At 46.2% G+C, this 23887-nt stretch overlaps 3 protein-coding genes across 4 annotated transcripts; 2 read left to right on the top strand and 1 right to left on the bottom strand.

Annotated features, from left to right (window-relative positions):
* The first annotated feature begins 8578 nt into the window (after positions 1-8578).
* LOC124705703 (protein TIC110, chloroplastic) lies at positions 8579-16531 on the top strand. The gene is made up of 15 exons (XM_047237411.1): positions 8579-9141; positions 9491-9550; positions 10319-10442; positions 10580-10648; positions 10734-10832; positions 11559-11625; positions 11824-11888; positions 12115-12209; positions 12971-13095; positions 13174-13274; positions 13825-14038; positions 14137-14291; positions 14425-14547; positions 14653-15642; positions 16003-16531. Exons 1-15 carry the CDS (start codon positions 8612-8614, stop codon positions 16252-16254), a joined length of 3069 nt encoding a protein of 1022 aa, XP_047093367.1. The 5' UTR covers positions 8579-8611; the 3' UTR covers positions 16255-16531.
* A 308-nt stretch (positions 16532-16839) lies between these two features.
* LOC124708401 (G patch domain-containing protein 11-like) lies at positions 16840-19645 on the bottom strand. Of its 2 annotated transcripts, none has more exons than XM_047240075.1 (4): positions 19545-19645; positions 19352-19405; positions 17457-17576; positions 16840-17167 (listed from the first exon to the last, which is right to left on the bottom strand). In XM_047240075.1, the coding sequence occupies exons 1-4, from the start codon at positions 19578-19580 to the stop codon at positions 17036-17038; spliced, it is 342 nt and encodes a 113-aa protein (XP_047096031.1). In that variant the 5' UTR covers positions 19581-19645; the 3' UTR covers positions 16840-17035. The 2 variants fall into 2 exon arrangements, with proteins under 2 accessions (XP_047096031.1, XP_047096030.1); XM_047240074.1 differs by having other exon boundaries at positions 16840-17170; positions 19545-19642.
* Positions 19646-20637: 992 nt separating this feature from the next.
* Positions 20638-21270, top strand: LOC124708398 (ubiquitin-40S ribosomal protein S27a-2-like). Its single transcript, XM_047240072.1, has one exon. The coding sequence runs from the start codon at positions 20720-20722 to the stop codon at positions 21218-21220; it is 501 nt and encodes a 166-aa protein (XP_047096028.1). The 5' UTR covers positions 20638-20719; the 3' UTR covers positions 21221-21270.
* The last annotated feature ends 2617 nt before the right edge of the window (positions 21271-23887 follow it).

Genomic DNA, 23887 nt, shown 5'->3' with positions numbered 1-23887 from the left:
CTACCTCCTCTCTCTCCCCACCAAATTGTGATCGTCGCTCCATTTTATTGCCACCTCTATCATGTGTTGTTGTCGCCAACGTTTTCTATGCACTTTTGCGCTCGGGTGAGGTTAGGCGCGGATGGATCCAGCCGCTTCATAGTGCATTGATGCCGCCATGGCACTAACGTGGTCTAAACTCGAGTGGCTTTCTTCCCTCGGTCACCCTTCTTATCGATATTGATCTCCAACTCGGTACACGCACGCAACATGTACGATCATTTGACCGAACAAGCTTTTAGGTACAATTTTTTCCAAATTTCCTCCGATGAAATTCAACGTAACTTTTATTCACGATTGTTGCATTGTTTATTGCGTAGACTATGTATATAAATGATGAGTTCTTCTACCATGAACATATGGAAACATTGTCCAACGATGAATCCTCCGATGACGATGACATATTCGTCCTCTGATGGCGATGACATATTCATCACCAGACTCTTCTATGTTACGAGGAGCTGCGGAATGCACTGTCATGCCACCGAGGTTCGACATTGGAGAAGTGGTGATCTATTGCGACTAGACAATGAACCATGTTCTCATAACAAAGACTACTTTAGTACCAATGCAAATTATCCTCTAGATAAGTTTCACCGATGATTAGAGATGCAGAAGGGCGTGTTCACACGTCTTATGGCGATGGGGGAGTAGGATGACCATTCTAGACTAAAGATTGACCAAGCTGCTTAGGTTCTCTTCTATATAGAAATGTGTTGCTGCTACGTGGTATCTTCCATATGGAGTTACCGATGATCAGACTGACGAGCACCTTTACATGGGAGAGTCCACATGCCTTGATGCATGTACAAGTTTTACGAAGGGGATATAAGGTGTTTGGAGAGGAATATCGGAGAGAACCAAATGGTGCACACACAACTACACTCTTCGAATTGGAGGTATAAGAGGCTTTCATGAGATACTTGGATGCACCGATAGCATCATTGGAAATGAAAAAAATGTTCATTTGGTTGGCAAGGGAAATATAAAGGTCATGTTGAGCATCAAATAGCATCCTTAAAGTTGTGAAAAATTATGATGCGTGGATTTGACAATACTTTTTTGGAATGGCGGAATCTCACAATGACACCAACATGTTGCAATGCTCGGCGGTGTTTGCAAGACCTGCCGGAAGGCAACACTTGGAGTGCAACTATGAGATAAATGATCACCAATACACCAAGGGGTACTACCTAGGCGATGACATCTATCCTTAGTGGATGACATTTGTAAATGCAATGTCGAACCCCGAGGGAACAAATGATCTTTCTATAAACAACAATAAGAGAGTTGTAGAAAGATGTGGGGCATGCATTTGGTATGTGAAAGGGAATTTCCCTCCCTAAATGTGTTTTGTATGTTTGGTAACAACATTAGGATATTTAACCGCCATGCTAAGTGTTGTAGGTAAAACTCATTTCAGGCACAAGATGGTGGTCGGCCCTTCAAAATGAAAAGATCAAGACGACACCCGTAGCTTCTCGGTAGTGTAGCTTGTGGTGTTTTTGTTGTTGTAGGGGTGCATCAGAATAATGGTTGAGAGAACCCCTTGCAATGTGTTGTTGAGGAGTTCCAGGCCAGAGACTTCGGTGTCCCAGGACCGGAGACTCCGGACTCCATGATGTGGGCACGGTGTCAACTCTGCCTCACGTTCTCTGATCGGTCCAAAGGGTTTTTTCATGAGACCGAAGACTGTGTCCGAAGACTCTGGCCTTGCTGTGCCAAGACAGCCAGGCCGAGACTCTAGCGTGTCAGAACCGGAGACTCCGGGAAAGTCTCCAGAATCCGGTTCTGTGGTCGGTTCGGAGTCTTTCACCTTGTTGAAAGGACGAGATGTCGCCTAAAGGGGGTGAATAGGAGTTCTGAAATCAATTATGGATTTGACTTGTAAGAATGTGCAACTAAACTAATGTTTATTTTACAAGAACAAAACCTAAATAAGCTAGGCTCAACTAAGTTTACCAACAACAACTAGATCTAAGCAAGATATATAGGCACACGATATATTTAACACAAGTGCTAGAAAAATATAAGTACTTGAAGCACGATGGCTATCACAAGGAAAGTAAATTCGGGTATAAAAATAACAGAGGCACGCAGAGACGAGATGTATTCCCTTGTTCCCTCACACCAAGTGAGGTACATCACGTTGAAGAGATGCGAGCTACCACGAAGGTCTCTAGAACACGCCACGGAGGCTCACCCTATTCTCCAAGCCAATCTCACGAAGGACAAAGGCCTTTCCCTTATGCCTAGTTTTTCCTCCGCTCTGGAGATGCCAAGCTTCACAACCACTTCACAAGCTCCACGAAGTATAATCCTGTGCCTCTTCACAATATTCCTCGAAGAGATCATCGGAGCACAACCGCGAAGCCAACTAGGAGGTCACCCTCCAAGAGTAACAAGCTCACGGTCTCTCACTCGAACTAATCGTAATAGATAGCTCAACACTATGCAAGAATACAGAGCAAGAACGCCAAAGGTGTTCAAATCCTTCACACTCAAATTCCACCGAGACAATAAGTGCTAGGGAGGAATTAGAGAGGAAGAACAAAGGAGGAAATCAACAGATGACTTTAAAATCTAGATCTCAATAGTTCCCCTCAGAGCATCTCCAGCCATCTCCCCGACGAGGCCCCCAGGACGGCGTTTGTCATCCGGATGGACGAAAACGGCCCAGTCGCACCCTCGGTTCCTCGTTTTCGTCCGGATTAGGCCTTTCATCCGTCCGGAGAGCCCAGGCCATCCCCGGCCCCCGGGGAGCGCTCGGGGAGTCCGGACGAGAGAAAAGCGGGGACGGGCCCGATTTGTCGGTGAGAGAACAGACGAACCCCACCACTTTGTCGACGCAAATCCCTCCTCCCCTCCCTTTGCTCTCTCGCCGTCCGGCACCACCCCTCGGCAATCCGCCGGCGGGTTGCCCCAACTCCGTCGTTCCTCCACCCAACAGCCTATATTCCGCCGTTCCTCCACCCTCTGCCTATTTTCCGCCGCCGGGCAGCTCCCTCGCGTCGCTCGGGGTCGACACACCCGGCAGGTGTTCGTCCAACTGCCTGGCCGGACATGGACTCAGACGAGGAGGAGGAGCAGATGTTCGCCGAGCTTCTTGAAGAAGAAACGGCTGCCGCCGCCCAAGACGAGAGCACCTGCTCATCCTCGCTTGCCTGTCCGGCTTGTACGCCGAGTCTGTCATTGGTCACCGTGGTGGGTCGGCACCAGGTCGCCGGAAGTGCAATCCAGGTGTTCGTCCAACTGCCTGGACGGACATGGACTCAGACGAGGAGGAGGAGCAGATGTCCGCCGAGCTTCTTGAAGAAGAAACGGCTGCCGCCGCCCAAGACGAGGAGCACCTGCTCATCCTCGCTTGCCTGTCCGGCTTGTACGTCGAGTCTGTCATTGGTCGCTGTGGTGGGTCGGCACCAGGTCGACGGAAGTGCAAGCCGAGGCAGCGAATGGAGGGGTACTGCATGCTCTACGCCGACTACTTCGCCGACGATCCATTGCACGGTGAGGCTATTTTCAGGCGTCGTTTCAGGATGAGCCGGAAGCTCTTCCTAAAAATTGTGTATGCCCTTCGAGACTACGACTCCTATTTCAGATGCAAGTTGGATTGCACCGGCATGGCAGGGTTTTCCACCCTCCAAAAGTGCATGGTGGCTATGCGGATGCTGGCATATGGAGCTCCTGGTGATTCTGCAGATGACTATCTTCGGATGGCGGAGTCCACCGCCCTTGATTGTTTCTACCGGTTCTGCAGGGCGGTGATAGCGAGTGTTCGGGGACTTCTACTTGAGATCACCGATCGTCGAAGACACTGCTAAGATCCTCGCTGTCAATGAAGCTCGAGGATTTCCAGGGATGCTTGGAAGCATTGACTGCATGCATTGGAAATGGAAGACCTGTCCGTTTGCCTGGCAGGGAATGTACAAGGGTCACAAAAAAGGTTGCACTGTGATACTTGAGGCAGTTGCTGCCCATGATCTCTGGATTTGGCACTCCTTCTTTGGTATGTCGGGATCCAATAATGACATCAATGTTTTGCAGTGTTCGCCGGTCTTCTCCAAGCTTGTTGAGGGTCATGCTCCCCCGGTTAACTTTGTGATCAATGGCCGGCAGTACAACAAGGGATACTATCTTGCAGACGGTATCTATCCAAAATGGGCAACATTCATGAAGACTATCTCAAGCCCCGGCCTTCCGAAGGAGCAGCAGTTTGCCAAGGAACAAGAAGCTTGCGAAAAGGATGTAGAGCGTGCATTTGGTGTCCTCCAGCAGAGATTTGCTTTAGTCCGGTTCCCCACTTTGACTTGGTCGAAAGATCAGATGTGGGAGGTGATGAACTGTTGTGTGTGCTTACACAACATGATTATCGAGGATAAGCGGAAGCATCTGGTCCCTCTGAGCGAACAAGCTGCACCATATGACAGAGAGGGTCCTCTTGCACAGCCTAACCACCAAGTGCCGACATCGTGGGCTGCGTTCATCGCTATGCGTCAGGAGATTCGAGACTCCATAATGCATCAACAGCTGCAGGATGATCTAGTGGAGCACTTATGGACGTTTCGAGGCAACACCAACTAGTTTCCATTTGATTTGTTTGAAAACTTATCTTGTTTTGTTAAACTGTAACGTCTATTTGTAAAAATAAGCCAAATGTTGGCAAAACTGGCCAAATTCTCCGAATTATGCATGAAATTTGTCATCCAGGGATGTTTTTCTCTAAAAAACGGCGAACCCCGGGTGTCTACCAGGGAGACGGATGGAACTTCGGCGCTCCCCGGGCCAAAGTTTCGTCCAATCCGGCCCTAAATAGCGCCGGATTTCGGCCCGGGGAGCCCCAACGGCTGGGGATGGTCTCACTTAAAGGAGGAATTGAATTTTGGATATTGTAGATCTAGATCCCCTTTCCAAATCCCTTTAGAAGATGCAAGAATCGTACGAGGGATGGGAGAGGAAGCAAGATTTTGAGGTTCAACAATGGAATATGAGAGAGAGCAAATGGAATGGTTGAACTTTTTTTTCCTTAAGGAGGAAGAATGGCTATTTGTAGTCCCAGGGAGAAAACTAGCCGTTTGGGAGATTCCTGCGAGTCAATCCGGCAGAAAAGTCGGCAGTGCCAGACCATGCGCCGGACCGACCGGCTAGTAGGCCGGCGTGACGGTTCACCAGCCAAACATTATTGATCAGCGCACAAGGCTGGGGCCAAAGCATATCGGCTGGCCGGGCTAGCGCCGACGCCTGGGCCGAACCGTTCCGGTAGGCCGAGCTTACGTCGGGGCCTGCACCGAACCGTCCACGGGCGACGGAGCCAACGCCGAAAGGCCAACCAGTAAACCGGTTTGGCGGTCACCGCCACACAGGCCAGAGGCACATGGAATGGTTCGGCGGTGAGCCCAACATTGCCGGTCCGCTCGTCGGTTTGGCAGAAAAGAACTTAAGCTTCACATAGTTCCTGATCTCCAATTGAGATGAAACCAATTTTGTTAGAAAGATAACAACCCATTGAACCCTAAGAAAATTTGGAAATATTAGGAATCATTAGGGGATGTTTCTACATGAATTTATAGGTGAAAACTCTCCACGGAAAGAACCAGTAAAAATGTCCAAACTGGAAAACGCAATATAAGATGCATACAGATTCCGTTTTTGATGACCTTGGGCTTGTTGAAAAGCTAGGAGAAAGCTCAAGAACCTCACACAGAGAAACACCAAGATCGACAAGAATTATGCGATACAAATCATGCAAAATGATTGAGCTTCCTAAGACGATGTAATCAAGTTACTCAATCAAAAGCCCCTCTTGATAGTGCGACTATCTATCCTATAACCGGGTCTTCCAACAACCACCTTGAGACCGGGTCGCGTCCTAGAGACTATGGATGCCGAGAGTTTACACCCCCTTTTTCGGTTCGGATAGAGGGCATTGGGCGAAGCATACATGATCAAGCACAACACAGGGGCACAAGTGTTTACCCAGGTTCAGGGTGCATGAATGCAAAACCCCTACATCCTGCTTGTCTGATCTTCCTTGATAATGATGATGAACAACTTACGGAGGGAGCTGAGACTCCCTCTTCCAACGCCTCCGTTCCAGCTCTTTTCTCCTCCTTCCCACGAGCCTAAAACTTTCTGAAGCCTACAACCCCCCTTTTATAGCGCAAGGGGGTGGTACATGGATCAGGTGCATGGCGTACACGTGTGGTCGCTGAGTTGCGCCATGGGGGAGGGCCCCTTGGTGGGACGCCATCAATCCATCTTGTCCTTCCGCGGCAGACTGCGCCTGGCCGCCCCAGCAGCGTGGTTGGTTCGTCAAAGATCCTGCAAGGATACACTTGACAAGTGGCTTTCATGCAAGCCGTGGGTGCGTAGAGCCTTCCCGGCAGTGACTATCAATCCCGAAAGGGACCTTCCCCGGGGCGTGCCCCGTCAGGACTTCCCGGGACGGTCCTTGCCCGGGGCGCTCTCCACTTCTCGGCGCTGGTGGTGGCAGCTTCCCTTTTCAAGGACCAAGCTCGCATACCTGTGAGCGCACTAGGCGAGGCGACGCCTCCGAGAGGTAGCGCGTTCTGGCCCCTGTCGCAGGGCTCGTCGGGGACCCTGGTTCCCGTTACGTCGACATACCGGTTAAAGGAAAACCTAGCAAGACCATACCTTTGCCTTGCGTATCACGCTTGATCTTGATGACAACGCTTCAAGCTTCATTAAAATTGGAATGCCACTTGATCATTGTTGCTTCGTGAAGACTCATAATTTGCTCACCCATACGCCATTATGTGATAGCATCATTAAGACACATCTTCACATGTCCAATATCACCAAATGAACGACAAGCTTGAAGCATGCGATATTCTTAAGATGCTCATCTTGAACTTTCCCTTCTCAACCTTGATGACGATCACCACTCTATGACATCCTCTCATGGGCTATATGAAATCTTAGTTTTGATGCATGCCCATGAAAAGATACCTAACCCACGTACACAATACAAATGCACATATATATTGGGTTAGCTCATCAAGCATAATTTACAAGACTTACCATACCACAAGATCACATGCTCTCACGTGGTACATTTTTTATGATTCATGTGTTGACCAACTTGAATTCAATCTTTACTCTTAGTTTTGGTCAACCTTGTATATCTTCATGCATGCTCTATCTTAATATCGTGATTATACATTGCTTAACACATAAGTTAGAGCATGGCTAACTTAAGTTCCACATAAGAACTCCATTTCATTTTTCTTCTTAATCATATCATATTTCTCTCTTTAAATAGATGATCTTGATGTCAATACTTAAAGTATATAATTATCTTCATGATATCCACACTTGAATCCAACATGGACTACAAGAATTACCATGATAAATTCCTTTCGTATAAACTCAATGAAACATTAGTCCATAAAAAATATTATTAATTACCAAAAATACACGTAGAGGTAATGTACATTCCATTTGGGTTCAGGAATAGTAAGTGCACTGTTTTTTAAGGGAAAAATTTACTTGCGAGCATGAGTTCTCTACTTCTTATGCCTTTTGGTGTCTTTTCATAGCATCCCTCTCTAGTTACACCCTCAACTTCGGATTATAAGATATTTTAATTTAGACTACATGCGAGTGAAATGAGTAAACAAACACACTGAGCAGCTAGATACCTATGATTCAGAAAAATATAAAGATGTCGATCACCCGGAGGATGGCACACAGCGCATCGTCCTCCTCCAACGCATGCCATGCATCCCCTGCGGGCCCACACACCACCGACGCCTTCTTCTCCACTAGTTCTTTTTCGTACCGCACATATTCTCTCTTTTGTTTCCCCCCAAATTCACCAGTCTTCTTCCATGGAGACGACGAAGGGAGATGGAGCTCGCGCAACGCCGTCGTCGGTTCCCCATGTCACTACACCACGGCCATCATTTCCCACACCGCCACGCCACACCACCGTCGCACTGCTGCTGGCAGGACAATGCCGCGCTAGGGCATGTTGGCACTGTTGTCAGGGTACATCAGCTACCAGCCATTGTCCACCGCTCGGCATTGCCAACTGGTGCTCCAAGCCATCCGTCCAAATCGACGATTGTTATTGAGTGGTCGACCGAATCGCACGGCTGCGGACCTGGGGATCGGGGATTTGATAACCAGGGAGGATCAGCTTGCCCTTTCAGAAAAAACTAAAAATCTTATAATTTGGAACATACTGATAGCAGTATGTATAATTTTTTATACTTATTAAATTGGTAAGTAGTTTTTTAAAACTTTTATTATCGCATTGTAATAAAATTCTACTTTCCCTTACATAACGGACGGATAGTACTACTCCCGGTTTCTCCGAAGGAAAAAAAAAGTTGTCCTTGCCCTGCTGCCTCTAAATTCGATACTTCGCCCAACCCTTCGTCCAGCCAGCCGCCCTCGCCCCCAGGCGTTGCTCCGTTCCGACCCCTCCCCCACCAATCCCCATCGTCGCAACGCTATCCACACCCCTCCGCCTCGCCTCCTCCTCCTCCGTCCCTCCGCCCGCCCGCCGCCGCCGCCGCCGCCCGTCCATCCATCCAGGTGAGATCCCTCAATGGAGCTCTCCCTCGTCTCGGCGAGGCCCTCGCCGCGCGCCGCCGCCTCGCCGCTCCTCTTCGCCCCGCTTAAACCCTTCCCCCTCCTCCGCTTCCCCCCGCGGAACCACGCCGCCTTCGCCCGCCTCCGGACCCGCCGGGTGGTCCGCCGCGCGGCGGCCTCGGGCGACGGCGACGAGGAGGAGGTGTTCGGCGGCCGGAGGGAGCAGGTGTTCGGCGGCCGCAGGGAGCTCACGGGCGTGCAGCCGCTGGTGGAGTCCCTCCCGCCCGCGGCGCGCACGGCGGCGGAGCTCGCGGTCGCCGCGGCGGCGGTGGCGGCGGGGTACGGCATCGGGCTCCGCCTCGGCGGCGGCTCGCGGGCCGCGGCGTACGCGGGCGCGGCCGTGCTCGGCGCGGCCAGCGTCGCGGGGGCCGTCGCGGTCAACTCCATTGTGCCGGAGGTCGCCGCCGTGGGGCTGCACAACTACGTCGCCGGACACGACGACCCCACCAAGCTGGAAGCCAGCGAGGTCGAGGCCATCGCCAACAAGTGAGTTCGGTTTTGTCTCTCTCTATAGCTGCTCCGTTCGTGTTATGCTCGATTCGTTCACATCATCTAGCAGTAATATCTGCTTATCTCAACCTTTTGTTTGTTGTGCTCGCTTTTTTTCCTGTCAAATTTAGGCTTGCAATGTGGTTCGTGCAAATGCATCTACTTTCGAAACCGCGAATTTTATTGGGTTCGCTAGCAACGTTCTGGTGTATACTTTTTTCTGTAAAAGATGGATTATGCTTTAGGAAAGAAATCTAAGATTTTCTTTGATGTTGTATACTTGCATTGAAGTATTGGATACGTCGCTCTCTCTGCATTATTCTTACCCTTTTCATAATTTTTTTAGGTATGGAGTTAGTACACAAGATGCTGCCTTCAAAGCAGAGCTCTGTGACTTGTATGCCAGGTAAACCTCTTGCTACACCTGATCCGTTGTTTTCAATGATAGTGAACATGTGTATGAACAGAATGACCAGATAAATATTGGTTTCTTCTCCAGTGCTACTTGTATACTGAACAAAATCTACTACTGTGTTCTAGGCACTGATTTGCTCTGGATACCCCATATTCTGTTAGTTATTAGCTATTAACCACTGCAATCTCAGTCTTCCAAGGGAGTATTTCTACTATCATCTTAGGCGTCAAGGCGTCTAAATTTATCTGGTTAGGCCTTGGAAAATCGACCGCTTTAGGCGCCTAGGCGTCGCTTAGGCGTCAGAGCGCCCCCAAACCGCTCTAAGACGCCTTAACGCCTTCAAAACCATGCCCTCCTGTCCCAAAATGGTGCCACTTTTGACAACTTATAAAGACAGCGCGCAGTATTAAAGTTTGTAGTATAATATTTCTGTAAAGGGTATAAATCTGCAGTATGGTGGAAGTGCTGTGACCTCAGACGACTATCCACTCTATCATTTTCGTATGGCAAATCTTTAAATCTTTAAATTTTGGGAGACATTGCTGGTCCAAGTGAGCATGATTGAACTCAAAAATCTCGTACAACTCTTTTACTATACTATTTTTTGACAAGTACATCTTAATTTTAACGTTACAATCTTTAGATTGACACTATCATCATCTTAATAATTTTACAATGTAATCTTTAAACTTTGCATTGTTTCACCCTCCTGAACATTAGCCATCCGCTCATCCTTTCTCCTATCCATTTTTTCTGCAGCTTTCTTTACTCAGTACTTCCTCCAGGAGATGAAGATCTTAAAGGTAACGAGGTTGAGGTTATTGTAAAATTTAAAAGAGGTCTTGGACTCGATGATGTTGATGCTGCAAATATGCACATGGAGGTATTTCCTTCATATCTAAGCCTTTTATTATATGTTGATATTCGTTCCAGATGTTATTATTGCTTTACTCACCATTTTCACAATTACACAGTTTTCTCTATGCCTCCTTATGCGTTTTACCTTGCCCATTGCAACAGATTGGTAGACGCTTATACAGAGAGAGGCTGGAAACAAGGGACCGCGAGGCTGACATCGAACAGCGGCGGGTAAGTGTTTCTGCTTGGAAGTAAATACATGGCTACTTAGAACTGTCTGCAGACCCTAATAGTAACCATGGCAAATCTATCATAGGCGTTTCAAAAGCTGATATATGTGTCAAATCTTGTCTTCGGAGATGCATCAGCCTTCCTACTTCCATGGAAACGTCTTTTCGGGATCACTGATTCTCAGGTACATTGATATGCATCCGTTTACCTTGTGCATAGCATGCCTCAGTTTTATGATTTCATGTCATGGTAAAAGCAGAACGGTACCTCCACTATGGTGTTTGGTAATTTATGCTGAAATTCGAAGCTTAATTACAGACATTGTCTAACAATGTTGTTACTGGGAGAGACCTTCTGAACCATGTTGAGCATGATCTTTGGCTCTTTGCATAGTCTTTCACCCTTCATGATGCAACTGCTGGTCTTTGCATGATTGTTTTATCTTGGCCAATTCTACTACCCGCATACATACATGATTCCAAGTTTGTTGTCCTTATTGCGGTTCATACCTGTCTACCATTAAAAATATTATGTGGTGAATGTAATGTTATCCACTATCACACATACAACATCTAACAAAAAAATAGACAGGCTGTAATTATTTAGTGTCATTGTTTTGTGACTATCATGATCAAATTTCTAAAGTTTGAGCAGTATAGATTTTAAATATTTTTATTGGAGTAGCTGTGGTAGTTTGTTGAAAGGGAAGAGCTTTTGTGTTGATAAGGATGAGGACATTGATTGCTTTAACATCTACAGATTGCACATGCATATGGCTCAAATGGTTTTTGCTCATAAAGCATGTCTTTTAAACTGCCTGCTCATCCCTTATTACTTTGGTTCATAGTTCCTGTGTCTGTTCTTGGTTGACATGTGGTTGTTTTGTTACATTTTCATGATCTTTTGGCAGATAGACATTGCTATGCGGGACAATGCCAAAAATTTATACGCGATGCAGCTGAAGTCTATTGGTAGAGGTAGTGCTGAAACTGTCTTTTGTTGGCATTAGTTGTACTCTTATGTTATATTGTGCTTACAAGGTTTGTCGTTCAAGTAGATTAAATTTAGAGCAAGGTAGATAGCAAAGGTTATTATCTCTTGTTATACTAATTACCTGATATATCACTTGTTGCATTTCATGAATGTTCTCACCTGGGCATATTCTGTTTCCCTAGGTCTTGACATAGGCACACTCATTGAAGTAAGGAGAGCACAGCTTGCTTGTAAACTTTCAGACGAGGTAAACTTTCAGCCGGGTTGCTGTATCGTTTCATCAGCAGGGTCTTCTTGCCTGTCTCCAAATAGTGTAGATCTAAGGATGTTATATACCTGTCAAGAGTAGACTATGGACACACCATAAGAGGTTTCTATTTGATTGTTGATATCAATCTAAGTAGGTAGGAAATAACAAATGCATCAATCTACGCATACTGGGTTATAAATATCCTAATTTGAATTTCTCGCAGATTGCTGCTGACATGTTCAAGGAGCATGCAAAGAAGTTGATTCAAGAAAACATTTCAACAGCTTTAGACATTTTGAAGTCGCGTAACAAAGCCACGTATGAAGACTGCTTCCCTACTGACTGATTTTATCATTTGATAGTTTCAATGAAAACATGAACTGACATATTAACTGCTAATAATCTGATGGTTTTAAGAAAGGTGAACATTTATTTTTGTTAAAGCCAACATATAGGTATTCTGCTCATTAGAATCTCTCCTGATTATTATAATTGAGTGAGTTGTTATTCCTTAACTACAATGATGAAATTTCTCTTGTTCGTAAGTAACAATGATGAAAATTTTCCTTGTTCACGACAAGAGTTTTGCTGCCTTGTTGGAGTTTCAAGCTTCCACTATTATTTTGTATCAGTGGCAGTGACATATATACTCAAACTCCAGTTAAAATTCTTATCTGTATTATTGTACGCAACATGCAGTTTATATTAGGATATACTATATAATTTGATGGATTGATCTGCTTTAAATAGTACAACCTCTGTCTGGAAATAAGTGACTCAACTTTATCTAGATAGTTAAGTCACTTCCGGACGGAGGGAGTAGTAGAGTATTTTACTACTATGTTAAGAAAACTTGAGCAATCTGGCAATCTTTTTTTTAACAGTCTGGCTTAAGTAAATTTAAGAAATACTTTAGAAACATAAGAAACCCCATTTGTTTCGTTGGTCAATTGTCAGCAACTATATGAATCTCTGTCAAGAAGTTCAAACCCTCTGGTGCTATGCTTAAAAAAATGAATCTTATCAATGTAGAACATAGACATGGCTTCTTTGCTAAACCATCTTATCACTGCTCACAGGAATGACCCAACCCAGGCTATTGAAGAAGTAAAGAGTGTCCTTGCATTTAATAGCCTGCTAACCGTACTGAGCAAGCATCCTCAAGGCGATCGATTTGCATGTGGGCTTGGACCTATTTCATTAGGTAATGTTATAAAGTTTTTCAATTTTTGACGCTCATGAGGTGGACCATTCTTATGAATACCCTGCATGGACTCCATAGGTGGAGAGCATGATCATGATAGGAGGGCTGGTGATCTAAAGATTCTCTATAGGGCTTATGCAACAGAAGTACTTTCAGAAGGACTCCTTGATAATGAGAAGGTGATTACTACTACATGTTAGTTAACTGATGCTCCATATGAAATGACAAGCTGAGTTAAGTTCTCAATAATTCCGTAGGAATGCGAAATTTGTAACTCAGATAAACCCCTATAATTGTTAAGCATATTGATTTAAGTAGACCAGTTGGCTATAGGATTTGGAAAATACAGCCTGGATTTTATGTAGACAAAGTAAGTCCAGTGAAATCTTTGGATTGCCGACAACACAGTCTAGATCATGCAGCTTGTACTGCTATGGCTGGCACTGAAAACTGAACTGCTGTCTATGTCACACTTCTTCTTTATTGTATTTCACTTTATGTTGTTCACATCATGTTAGATGCTGAACTAAACAAATATAAGTGTTACATTTTACTATTGTTAAGCAATAATAATTTGTGGGTCCTAGGGCACACATCAGTACATAACTTAGGAATCTTATCGTACTCTTCAGCGTGAATCTTTCATTTTAGTCCATACCAAATTGGCAAGTCTATCAATGTTATATGGTTGTATCTTAACATAAGTCTTGTTTTGATACAAAAATGCAGCTTACTCCTTTAAATGATTTACGTAATATATTTGGATTGGGGAAGCGTGAAGCAGAATCGATCATCTCCGATGTTAAATCTCAAGCATACAGGAAGAGACTTGCAAAATGCTTTAACAGCGATTTGGCTGCGGCTCCTAGCAAAGCATCGTTCCTCCAAAATCTCTGTGAAGAGCTACATTTTGATCCTGAACTCGCTAGCAAGATGCATGAAGGTTGACACTTACTTATTATTGCATCATTATTTTTACATCATAGGTCTATATTAGCTATTGTGATTATCAAGTTGTACTAACGCCACTTCATACTTCAGACATTTACAGACAGAAGCTTCAGCAGTTTGTAGCTGACGGAGAGCTGAGCAAGGATGAAACAGAAGCTTTGATGGCATTCCAAGTGCGTCTTTGCATTCCTCAAGAAACTGTCGATGCTGCTCATGCTGACATATGTGGCCAGTTGTTTGAAAAGGTGATGTATTTTATGGTGCCTTTCATTTAACAGACTGCATAATTCAAGTTCTGTTCCAGATCTGCGTTAGCTCAGCAAAGTTGATGGCCTGTTCTGCGCAAGTGGTTTTCTTACCCTGTTTAGGACATTGCAGGTTGTCAAGGAAGCAATTGTATCAGTTGATGGATACAATGCTGATAGACGAGAGGCGGTTAGGAAAGCAGCTCAGAGTCTAAATTTGAAAAAGGAGGCTGCTATGACCATCTTCAGTAAAGCAGTATGCCTCTTGCCCCCCAAAAATAACATGTTACATCCGTTGGCATATATTCTTCTCCATTGCAAATCCAATTAATTTTCTGTATTTACCAATTTCAAATGACAGGTACGGAAATTATTCCTGAACTACATTCAGAGAGCAAAAGCAGCTGGCAACCGCATTGAGCAGGCGAAGGAGTTGAAGAAGTTAATTTCCTTCAACACAGTTGTTGTAAGTGAGCTTCTATCTGACATTAAAGGAGAGCTAACAGCTGCTGAACCTGCAACATCAAGTGCGACGTCAGAACCTGAGACCACAGAATCTGAGGGAGAGGATGGTGACTATGAATGGGAATCCCTGGAAACATTAAAGAAGACTAGGCCTGATAAAGAGCTAAAAGAAAAGCTTGAGAAGTCAAGTCAGAAAGAGATAACCCTCAAAGATGATCTTCCATTGAGCGACAGAGCTGAGCTGTACCGAACATATTTGATGTTCTGTATAACCGGGGAGACGACCAATGTTTCATTCGGGACAGCGATCTCCACGAAGAAAGACAATTCGGAGTATATGATGCTAAAGCAATTGGGAAACATACTTGGTTTAACCCGCAAGGAAGCTCAAGATGTCCACATTAAGCTGGCAGAAAAAGCATTTGTCGAACAGGCTGAAGTAGTTCTAGCTGATGGGAAGTTAACAGAATCCAAGGCTGACCAGCTTGCAAAGATACAGAAGCAGGTTGGTTTGCCTGCCGACCACGCACAGAAAATCATTAAGAGCATCACAACAACAAAGTTGTCTTCCGCAATTGAAGCTTCTATATCTCGAGGGCAGATTGGTATACAGCAGGTCCGAGGACTGAAGGAAGCAGATTTTAAGCTGGATAGCTTGATTTCAGAACCGTTGCGAGAAACCATTTACAAGAAGTGTGCAGAGGAGATATTTTCATCAGGCACAGGTGATTTTGATGAAGATGAAGTGTATGTAAAGATGCCTGCTGATCTTATGATAAGTGCTGAGAAGGCCAAGTCGATTGTTCAGGGCATTGCAAAGCTTAGGTTGGAGAACGCTCTTGTTCAGGCTATTGCTTTGCTTCGGCAGAAGAAGAAAGATGGTGTGGTAAGTTGGTCCCCTGTCTCTTTGCTTCGCTAAATTTACAAAATTGCTCCTAGAGATATAGTTTCGAGGAAACAATCATATACAGATCTTGACGTATTTCCAAGATGTTGGTAACCGTAAAGGACTCATCTGGATAAATTTATTCTTGGATCACTCACACAATAGATTGATGAAACCAGATTGATAGGAAATTTGTGTGGTGTGCCAGACTCTGAAAAATTCTGATGGTATTAGATTAAATGCATAACGCATTAACGGATACAAAGCTACTTTATACAACTTTTTTAAATCTTATCCTGAAGTTTCTGTTGAAATTTATTTCATTGCTTTTATGTCTAACAACATTCATATCCAATGCAGATCTCATCGCTCAATGACCTACTCGCATGTGATGCGGCCGTCCCTGCTTCGAAGCCATTGTCATGGCCCACACTGGGAGAGTTGGATGACTTGTACTGCGTTTACATGAAGAGTATCCCGAAGCCTGATAAGCTATCTAGGTTGCAGTACTTACTTGCCATAAGTGCCGAGAAAGCTAACGAGCTTCGGGATGCCGCAACAGCAGGCACGCTGCCAGTCACAGCTCAAGAGGAGGAAGAATTGGCGTTCTAGGAGGGATGTGAAGACACTTTTTTGTTAGGTAGCCAGCAGAGTCGAGCTCCTGCCACACGAGGTGCTGTGGCGCCAACATCTGCTGTTTTAGCTAGGGCATGGTTTTGAGAAGCGCCTTATAATCCCGAGATGCATAAATTATTTGTATAGACAGATTTGACACCACAAGGTGACAGTTTTCTGCTGCATTCTTTCAAACCATACTGAGACCATTTTCTGTATGTCCTTTGGTCGTGTACCACTACAATCCCTTGAAATAAATGTGGTTTTGTTGTAACTCACGTGTCAGAGGATGCTGTTCTCTCTTTCCCACGTCGTGGCGAATCTTGACAAAAATAACAAATAAACCGACTAAAAGCTCATAAAATCAACCATGATGCCCAAGACAGAAGTCAAGAGCCCTGATGCGGTGCATAGCTAAGCTGTCGACTGGGTTTTCTTTACCAGCGCCCAGTCAAATCTTACACCATTCGATTTGCATCATGATATGTGCTAGTTGCAACTAAATTATGATGACATCATCTGACTAAGAACGAAATTAGTTCTCAATCGACTCAGAAATAGTCACACCCAACTCTAGTGTAGTAAAAAGAATCAGCTACACTTTGTTCAGTGAACGTAACATTTGTTACAACATCTCTTTGCAGGCACAGACATCTACAGCGGTAATACTTAGACCAGAACTGGTCAGAAAAGTTTGAAAGGTAGGTGCGAATTGCAGAAGCATCGACAAGCTGTACAGTAGTGCTAACAGGTGCAACAATGTTAGGTTTGTGGTCGTTTATACATTTTCAGGCCAAAATTCCCTGAAGAAGGCTATTTCGAATTCCTTCTCTTGTGCTCGCTTCTCCTCTTCCTGCATCTTCCGTATTCTCTTCGCAGCCAACTTTGCCCTCTTTGTTGATGGCACGTCCTGCTGACGATCACATTTGTGGCATTAAGTCAGAGCAACCAAAGTGATGATTAAAAGTACAGTAATTCAAGACACAGAGATGCACGACAATGTTATCTCCTAAATCAAAGTAATATTCTTCAGAAACAAATTCAAGGTGTTACTCCATAATAATAAAAAAATAGTACAACAATTTGTGCAAATAGGCAGAATTTGTGAACTACAATGTACTATTCGCAGAATCAAGATATCAAGAATGCTAAAGGAATCTATTTAATGTTCCACTAAGAGTACATCATACTTTGCTCACCTTGTGCCTTTTGGGAGCCGTTTCGACGTCATCGTTGACCACTGGCTTTGGCTTTGGTTCTTTGGAACCCAAACCACGTTTGTTGTTCTTAACACGAGTCTCTACGGGCTCCAACCTCCCCTGGTTCAGACAGTTGGGACAGGTGAGTACACAGACAGAAAAAGTACGAAGAGTAACTAGGAAAATAAGCTGCAAGCTGGCTTCTTCCGAGCCATATAATCAGAGTTCGTTATACATAAAAGATAAACATCAGCATTTCTTATTTAAAACCTATGATTGGCCAAGATAATAGTTCCACTAACTAATAAAATTGCTTTTAACTAACTTGAGTTCAGAGATTTCGTTTGGGTTAGAAGTACAAGAAACTAAGGTATTTGGTTAACAAATTCAAGTACTCCCTCCGATTCATATTAATTGACTTCAATATGGATGTATCTAGAACTAAAATGTGTCTAGATACATCCATATTAGAGTCAATTAATATGAACCGGAGGGGGTATTTAGCTATACTTCCGCCACAATTATCATGGCCACTCCTTTGATTTGAAGGAAACATGAAGGAAATGTAAAGGGTTAGGAAATATTCCAGAGATGCTACTGTTCACTCCTTCGATTCGTAAGAAAGGTGCAAAGGAAAACTAAGTAAATTATTCCTTTGGATCTCACTTTCAAGGCAGGAAATGAAAAATTCACTCAATCCTCATGCTTTAGTTGAGGAACGAGGAAAGTTTTACACCTGCCATCCTTTCCTAGTCGTTTGATTTTCCTATCCCATGAATCAAAGAGGCCCTTAAGCGTTTGACTCACAGGAAAAAACAAAGAAATTGTAACATGAGGTTTGAGGGCCTGTTTGATTCAAAGGATTTCAAAAGCACATGAAAAGGAAAAACGCAGGAATAGTATGTCATGACATGTGAAATCGTACATGAATTGGTTGCACCAGAGGAAAAATGCAAGAAATTTCTATATAGATTAAGTACATGTCCTAGTTGTCACAAACACATAGGAATTTTCCCAAGAGGTCTAACCTCTTGCTAGAAATCCTATGGGACTGTAGTATAGGAAAGCAATCCATAGGAATTTTGGGCCTCGTTTGATTCATAGGAATGCCATAGGAATTTTGTAAGATTTTCATCCTTAGGAATATTTCCTATGTGTACCATTTGATTCGTAGGATTGGAATCCTTGGGAATAGACAGGAATTTTTTCTATAGGGTTGCATTGCACTATGTTTTGGCGGAAAAATTTCCATCCACTAGGGCTTGTTTGATTCAAGGATTTCCGAAGAAATTATGTAGGATTCTTACCCACAGGATTTTTTTTTCCTATAGAGGCCATTTGATTCTTCAAAGGATTGAACCCTCCAAGGGCTCATTTGATTCATAGGATTCTCACAATGCAGGAACAGGAAAATGGCATGTCCACTTGAATCCTATAGGATTAGCAAACTGCTGGATTTTAGGTCAAGTAGTGTTTGATTGCACAGGAAAACCAAAGGAATTGTAAAAGGAGGTTGGAGTGGATAGAATTTTTTCCTCCAAACTAGAGTGCATATGAATCCTTTGATTCAACAGGACATGACATTCTAATCTAGCGGTTTTCCTATTCCTGTGTTCTAAAGAGATCTACGAATCAAACGGGCCCAACTTATTTGTGCACACTCCTTCATCCTTTGATAAGTCCATAATTCACAATCAACCTCATGATTAGTACCAAGACACTGAACTAAGAAAGTACTAAGACAATACCAACAGTAGAAACGCACAGAGAATTCATACTCACAAACCACATGCTACATCTAACACAACTACCCCTGAAATCAACATAACAACATGGGGGAAAATGGACATAAGAAATCTTGATTTGGGAGGAGAGTCAATGGTAGACACACATACCTGCTCCTGCGCTCCGAGGCCGGTGCCCTCCTTCCACCCGGACTTCTTCAGCAGCTGCAGCAACCGGGGAAGAAACGCACACGGTCAGGCTCAGGCAACGCAATAGGCACAGCAAAAGCATCAAACCCTAATCTCCCGCGAAAGAGGGGAGGAATCGGTGGGTGGGCAGGAGACGAAGAAGCCAGTGACGGACCTGGAAGCCGACGTTGGACGAGCCGATGGACGACATCGCCTCTTCCCCACCCCGGCGATGGCGCCGCCGCTTCTGCCGCCGCTCGCCGCTCGCCGCTCGCCGCGCGCTTCTCCTCTTCTGACTTCTCCTTTCAGGCGTCAGGTGCGCCGCTTTGGTTTTACTTGTCTCTCGGGTCGGTCGGAGTCGGAGACTCCTCGTCGTGTCCGGCTCGGCCAGAATTTGGAATCAGCGTTTTGATCTTTGGTTATCCTTCATAGTAATAATATCTCGGGGTTTGCAACGAAAACTTGGTATATCGACTAGACGACCGTGAAAAAAAAAATATGTCTATCTATGGTTAACTAATTGCCTGGCTCCAGGAATGGTCGAAGCCATACCCAATCGAAAAAGGATGTTATCCAAACGCATTTCAAGTAGTTGTAGTAAAACCCGACCTGTTGACCCTTTTGCTTTTCCAGCAATATGCGAGATTGATTGAAAGCGCTGTGCCAACTTGCGTACAAGATTTTTAGACTATAGTAAATCCTCTTCACAAGTTATTTCGTTGTATTTCAGACCCTCTTCTTTCCCTAAAAAGCTAATAAATCAAAACAAGAGAAAAGCAGAAGCGAAAGCTCGAGTCGAAGAGTGGAGGTCGCTCGGTAACTCGAGTCGATCAGTCCCATTCATTCTTGCCCGAAACAAGTGGGCTATTCATTCCGGTGCCACCTTTGTTCAATCGAGTCCATGTTCTCTATTTCCCAAAACCCATTCGTTCACCGACCCGTGGACCAGAGGTTGCTTGCTTGGAATTGAGCTTTCTAGCTTTCTTTAGTACAATCTTTTTGCGAGAGCAACCCCGGGTTCGTTCCTAAGACTACACTCACAGCTTTCTCTGTTCATGTTCCGGCATAGGAGATCTAGTGGTAGGATAGGGGACAGAGCTTTAGGGCTGCAGTAAACCTCATATGCGCGTTGGTTCAGGAGTCGGTTCCGACCCACTCGATCACGACCGTCCGTTGCCGATTGGACAGCCCGCACAAACGAACCAGGGTTAACTATAAATCCTTCCACCACGCGCCGCGACACCGCCCACCCACCCACCCAAACCTCCCAATCCAATCCACGCCGCCGCCTCCGGAGCAAGGTCATAAATCTCGGCGAACCGCGGCGACCGGCGACCGGACGAAGCCAAGATGCAGATCTTCGTGAAGACGCTGACGGGGAAGACGATCACGCTGGAGGTGGAGTCGTCGGACACGATCGACAACGTGAAGGCCAAGATCCAGGACAAGGAGGGGATCCCGCCGGACCAGCAGCGGCTCATCTTCGCCGGGAAGCAGCTGGAGGACGGCCGCACGCTCGCCGACTATAACATCCAGAAGGAGTCCACGCTGCACCTCGTGCTCCGCCTCCGCGGCGGCGCCAAGAAGCGCAAGAAGAAGACCTACTCCACGCCCAAGAAGCTCCACCACGAGCACAAGAAGACTGAGCTCGCCGTGCTGGGACACTACCGGGTGGACGACGCCACGGGCAAGGTCGAGCGCCTGCGCAAGGAGTGCCCCAACCCGGACTGCGGCGCCGGGACCTTCATGGCCGCGCACGCCGACCGCCACTCCTGCGGCAAGTGCGGCCTCACATACGCCTACGCCTCCGCCTCCGCCTCCGAGTTCCAGAACCCGGAGGTTGATAATTGATTCATGTGTTCTTACTAGTCTCGGTGCTTCGATCTCGATGAATTTGCTGTGATTTTTTTTTTGTCTAGAACGATTGGTCAGGACAGATTGTTCTGGAATCTGGATTTTGATGCTATATGTTATCGGCACTTTGGTAAGCAAATAGCCTTTTGTGATCTGCGCATCTTCGGGGCAACAAGAACACGTTTCAATGTACACATACGGGCCAGAAAAGCCTTGTCCCAGATTAAATCCAAAAAACAGGAACTGGAAAAAGGAATTTAAAATGTCACGGGTAAATTAGGGGATGATCGTATATATAGATGAATTTGATGTTCCAATTGAGCATCAAAACTTACATAATTCGAGAAATTAAACCTAAATTACTTATATATCAGCGAGCGCTACTTAGTTTAAGCAAAATGCGGCCTAAATACTAGCCTATGCGCGCGGCAGTGTCGGTGGTGGCGGAGCGTCTCGGCGGCAGACGGTGCCGACGCTGTCGTGGAGGAGCTTAACTCCTCGTCAGCGTATTTCGAGCTTGGTGCGACAGACGCGCTCCTCCCGGCGGGCCCCCTCCGTACTCTCGCACCTGGCGGACGGCCTCCGCCTCCTACCGGTGGAAGCGAGCGCGGGCCTCCGCCTCGGAGACGGCCTTCGTCTGCGCGAGCACAGCCTCCTCCTCACCGGAGCCGTGGACATAGTCGCCCACCGCGTGGGGACGAGGTCGTCATCGTCGCTGCTGTCGGCGACGGGGAGCCACGGTGCGCGACTTGAGCAGCCGGACGAGGACCCCTCGCTAGCGTTGGCGTACATCGCCAGCTTCCCTGGGGGCGTGAGCCCCCAGTTCGTCCACGGGCAAGCGCTGCGCTTGCGCGCGCCCTCCGACCTGTTCCATTTCCGACGTTTCGCGTCGGTGCGGAACACGGGCGGACGTGGCGGCGAGTCCCCGCCGCCCAATCCGGCGCCGCGGCCTCCTGAGCCGCCGCGGGAGGCCATCACGCCGACAAGGAGGGTTGAACGGTGGCTGCGGGCTGCTCAATTGCTTGCCGTAAAAGGGGGTAGGCGGCAGCGGAGGGGGTGGAAGCGGCAGAGGGGAGTAGGGTTTGAAAACCGAACTCCCGGCCCTTTTTAATACGAGGCGACCGCGCAGTTTCTCGGGGGCCCGAACTCGTTATACGGGCCAGACCGCGAGTTCGAGCTCCGTTCTAGCACAGTTTCGGTCCGAACCCATATAACCGTCGAAGTTTTTCCGTTTCCGTCCAATTCACGAGAGCATCTCCTGCTGGGTGCCAACGATATTTAACGAAATCGTTAAAAAAAGGCCGACCTTCGCGAAGGGAAGGCAACTTGCTCCGCACGCGACAAGTGGCGCGCTGTGGTGCCAGAAAATCCCTGGGAAGTGGTCTCCCTGCTCGCCACGTGTCGCAAGGGGAAGCAAGGTGGGGATGGGGGAGGAGAGAGAAGACTGGGTTGTGTCACTTTTTCCCTTTTTCCTCTAGATTCGTTTTTTCAAAATGAAATATCTTGAGAACCGTAAGTCCAAATTGCGAACCGTTTTCACTTTTGAGATCCTCGCGTCGAGATCTTCAAAACTAGATCCCATGTTGATAGGTTTGGAGATACTTTTTTTCGTACTTCCAATAATATTATGATGTACCCGTGGTGTGTACCTAACTGTACTCGTGTTTTAACTGATAAGTACTTCTATTTTTAGTGTATTTGGTGCAATTTTTCCCTTTACTCGCTAACTGTACTCGCCCGTGTGCGGGACTGTACCTGTACTTACGCGCGACTGTACCTGCTCGTGTGCGCCACTGTACTTATGTACATGTACTTGCTTGTGTTCACGACTGTACCTACTCGTATGCGCGTTTGTACCTGCTCGTCTGCGTGACTGTACTTATACTCGCTCGTGTGTTCCACTGTACTCGTGTGTTGTGCGTGACTGTACCTGCTCGTGTGCACGATGATACGTCTCCGACGTATCGATAATTTCTTATGTTCTATGCCATATTATTGATGATACCTACATGTTTTATGCACACTTTATGTCATATTCGTGCATTTTCTGGAACTAACCTATTAACAAGATGCCGAAGTGCCGGCTCTCGTTTTCTGCTGTTTTTGGTTTCGGAAATCCTAGTAACGAAATATTCTCGGAATTGGACGAAACGAAGACCCAGGGGCCTATTTTTCCACGGAGCTTCCAGAAGACCGAAGAACATACGAAGTGGGGCCACGAGGTGGCGACACCACGTGGCGGCGCGGCCTAGGGGGGGCCCGCGCCGCCCTATGGTGTGGCCCCCTCGTCTGGCCCCCGACTCTGCCCTTCCGCCTACTTAAAGCCTCCGTCGCGAAACCCCTGAGGCGAAAAAACCACGATACGGAAAACCTTACTGAGACGCCGCCGCCGCCGATCCCATCTCGGGGGATTCTGGAGATCTCCTCCGGCACCTGCCGGAGAGGGGAATCATCTCCCGGAGGACTCTACACCGCCATGGTCGCCTCCGGAGTGATGAGTGAGTAGTTCACCCCTGGACTATGGGTCCATAGCGATAGCTAGATGGTTGTCTTCTCCTCATTGTGCTTCATTGTTGGATCTTGTGAGCTGCCTAACATGATCAAGATCATCTATCCGTAATTCTATATGTTGTGTTTGTCGGGATCCGATGGATAGAGAATACC

The sequence above is a fragment of the Lolium rigidum genome, chromosome 4, assembly GCF_022539505.1.
Source record: "Lolium rigidum isolate FL_2022 chromosome 4, APGP_CSIRO_Lrig_0.1, whole genome shotgun sequence".
Taxonomy (NCBI): domain Eukaryota; kingdom Viridiplantae; phylum Streptophyta; class Magnoliopsida; order Poales; family Poaceae; genus Lolium; species Lolium rigidum.
The sequence above is the reverse complement of the archived record's forward strand: the minus strand, read 5'-3'. Positions and strand labels throughout refer to the sequence as shown.

What these genes read in the sequence shown, in the direction of transcription:
- LOC124705703 (XM_047237411.1), top strand. Translation starts at nt 8,612, where the DNA reads ATGGAGCTCTCCCTCGTCTCGGCGAGGCCCTCGCCGCGCGCCGCCGCC. An exon ending in GACTCCTTGATAATGAGAAG is followed by an intron (nt 13,275 to 13,824) that starts GTGATTACTACT and finishes ACAAAAATGCAG; the next exon opens with CTTACTCCTTTAAATGATTT. An exon ending in AGAAGAAGAAAGATGGTGTG is followed by an intron (nt 15,643 to 16,002) that starts GTAAGTTGGTCC and finishes TATCCAATGCAG; the next exon opens with ATCTCATCGCTCAATGACCT.
- LOC124708401 (XM_047240074.1), bottom strand. Translation starts at nt 19,580, where the DNA reads ATGTCGTCCATCGGCTCGTCCAACGTCGGCTTCCAG. An exon ending in CGTCCAACGTCGGCTTCCAG is followed by an intron (nt 19,406 to 19,544) that starts GTCCGTCACTGG and finishes CGGTTGCTGCAG; the next exon opens with CTGCTGAAGAAGTCCGGGTG. An exon ending in GCCTCGGAGCGCAGGAGCAG is followed by an intron (nt 17,577 to 19,351) that starts GTATGTGTGTCT and finishes TGTCTGAACCAG; the next exon opens with GGGAGGTTGGAGCCCGTAGA.
- LOC124708398 (XM_047240072.1), top strand. Translation starts at nt 20,720, where the DNA reads ATGCAGATCTTCGTGAAGACGCTGACGGGGAAGACGATCACGCTGGAG.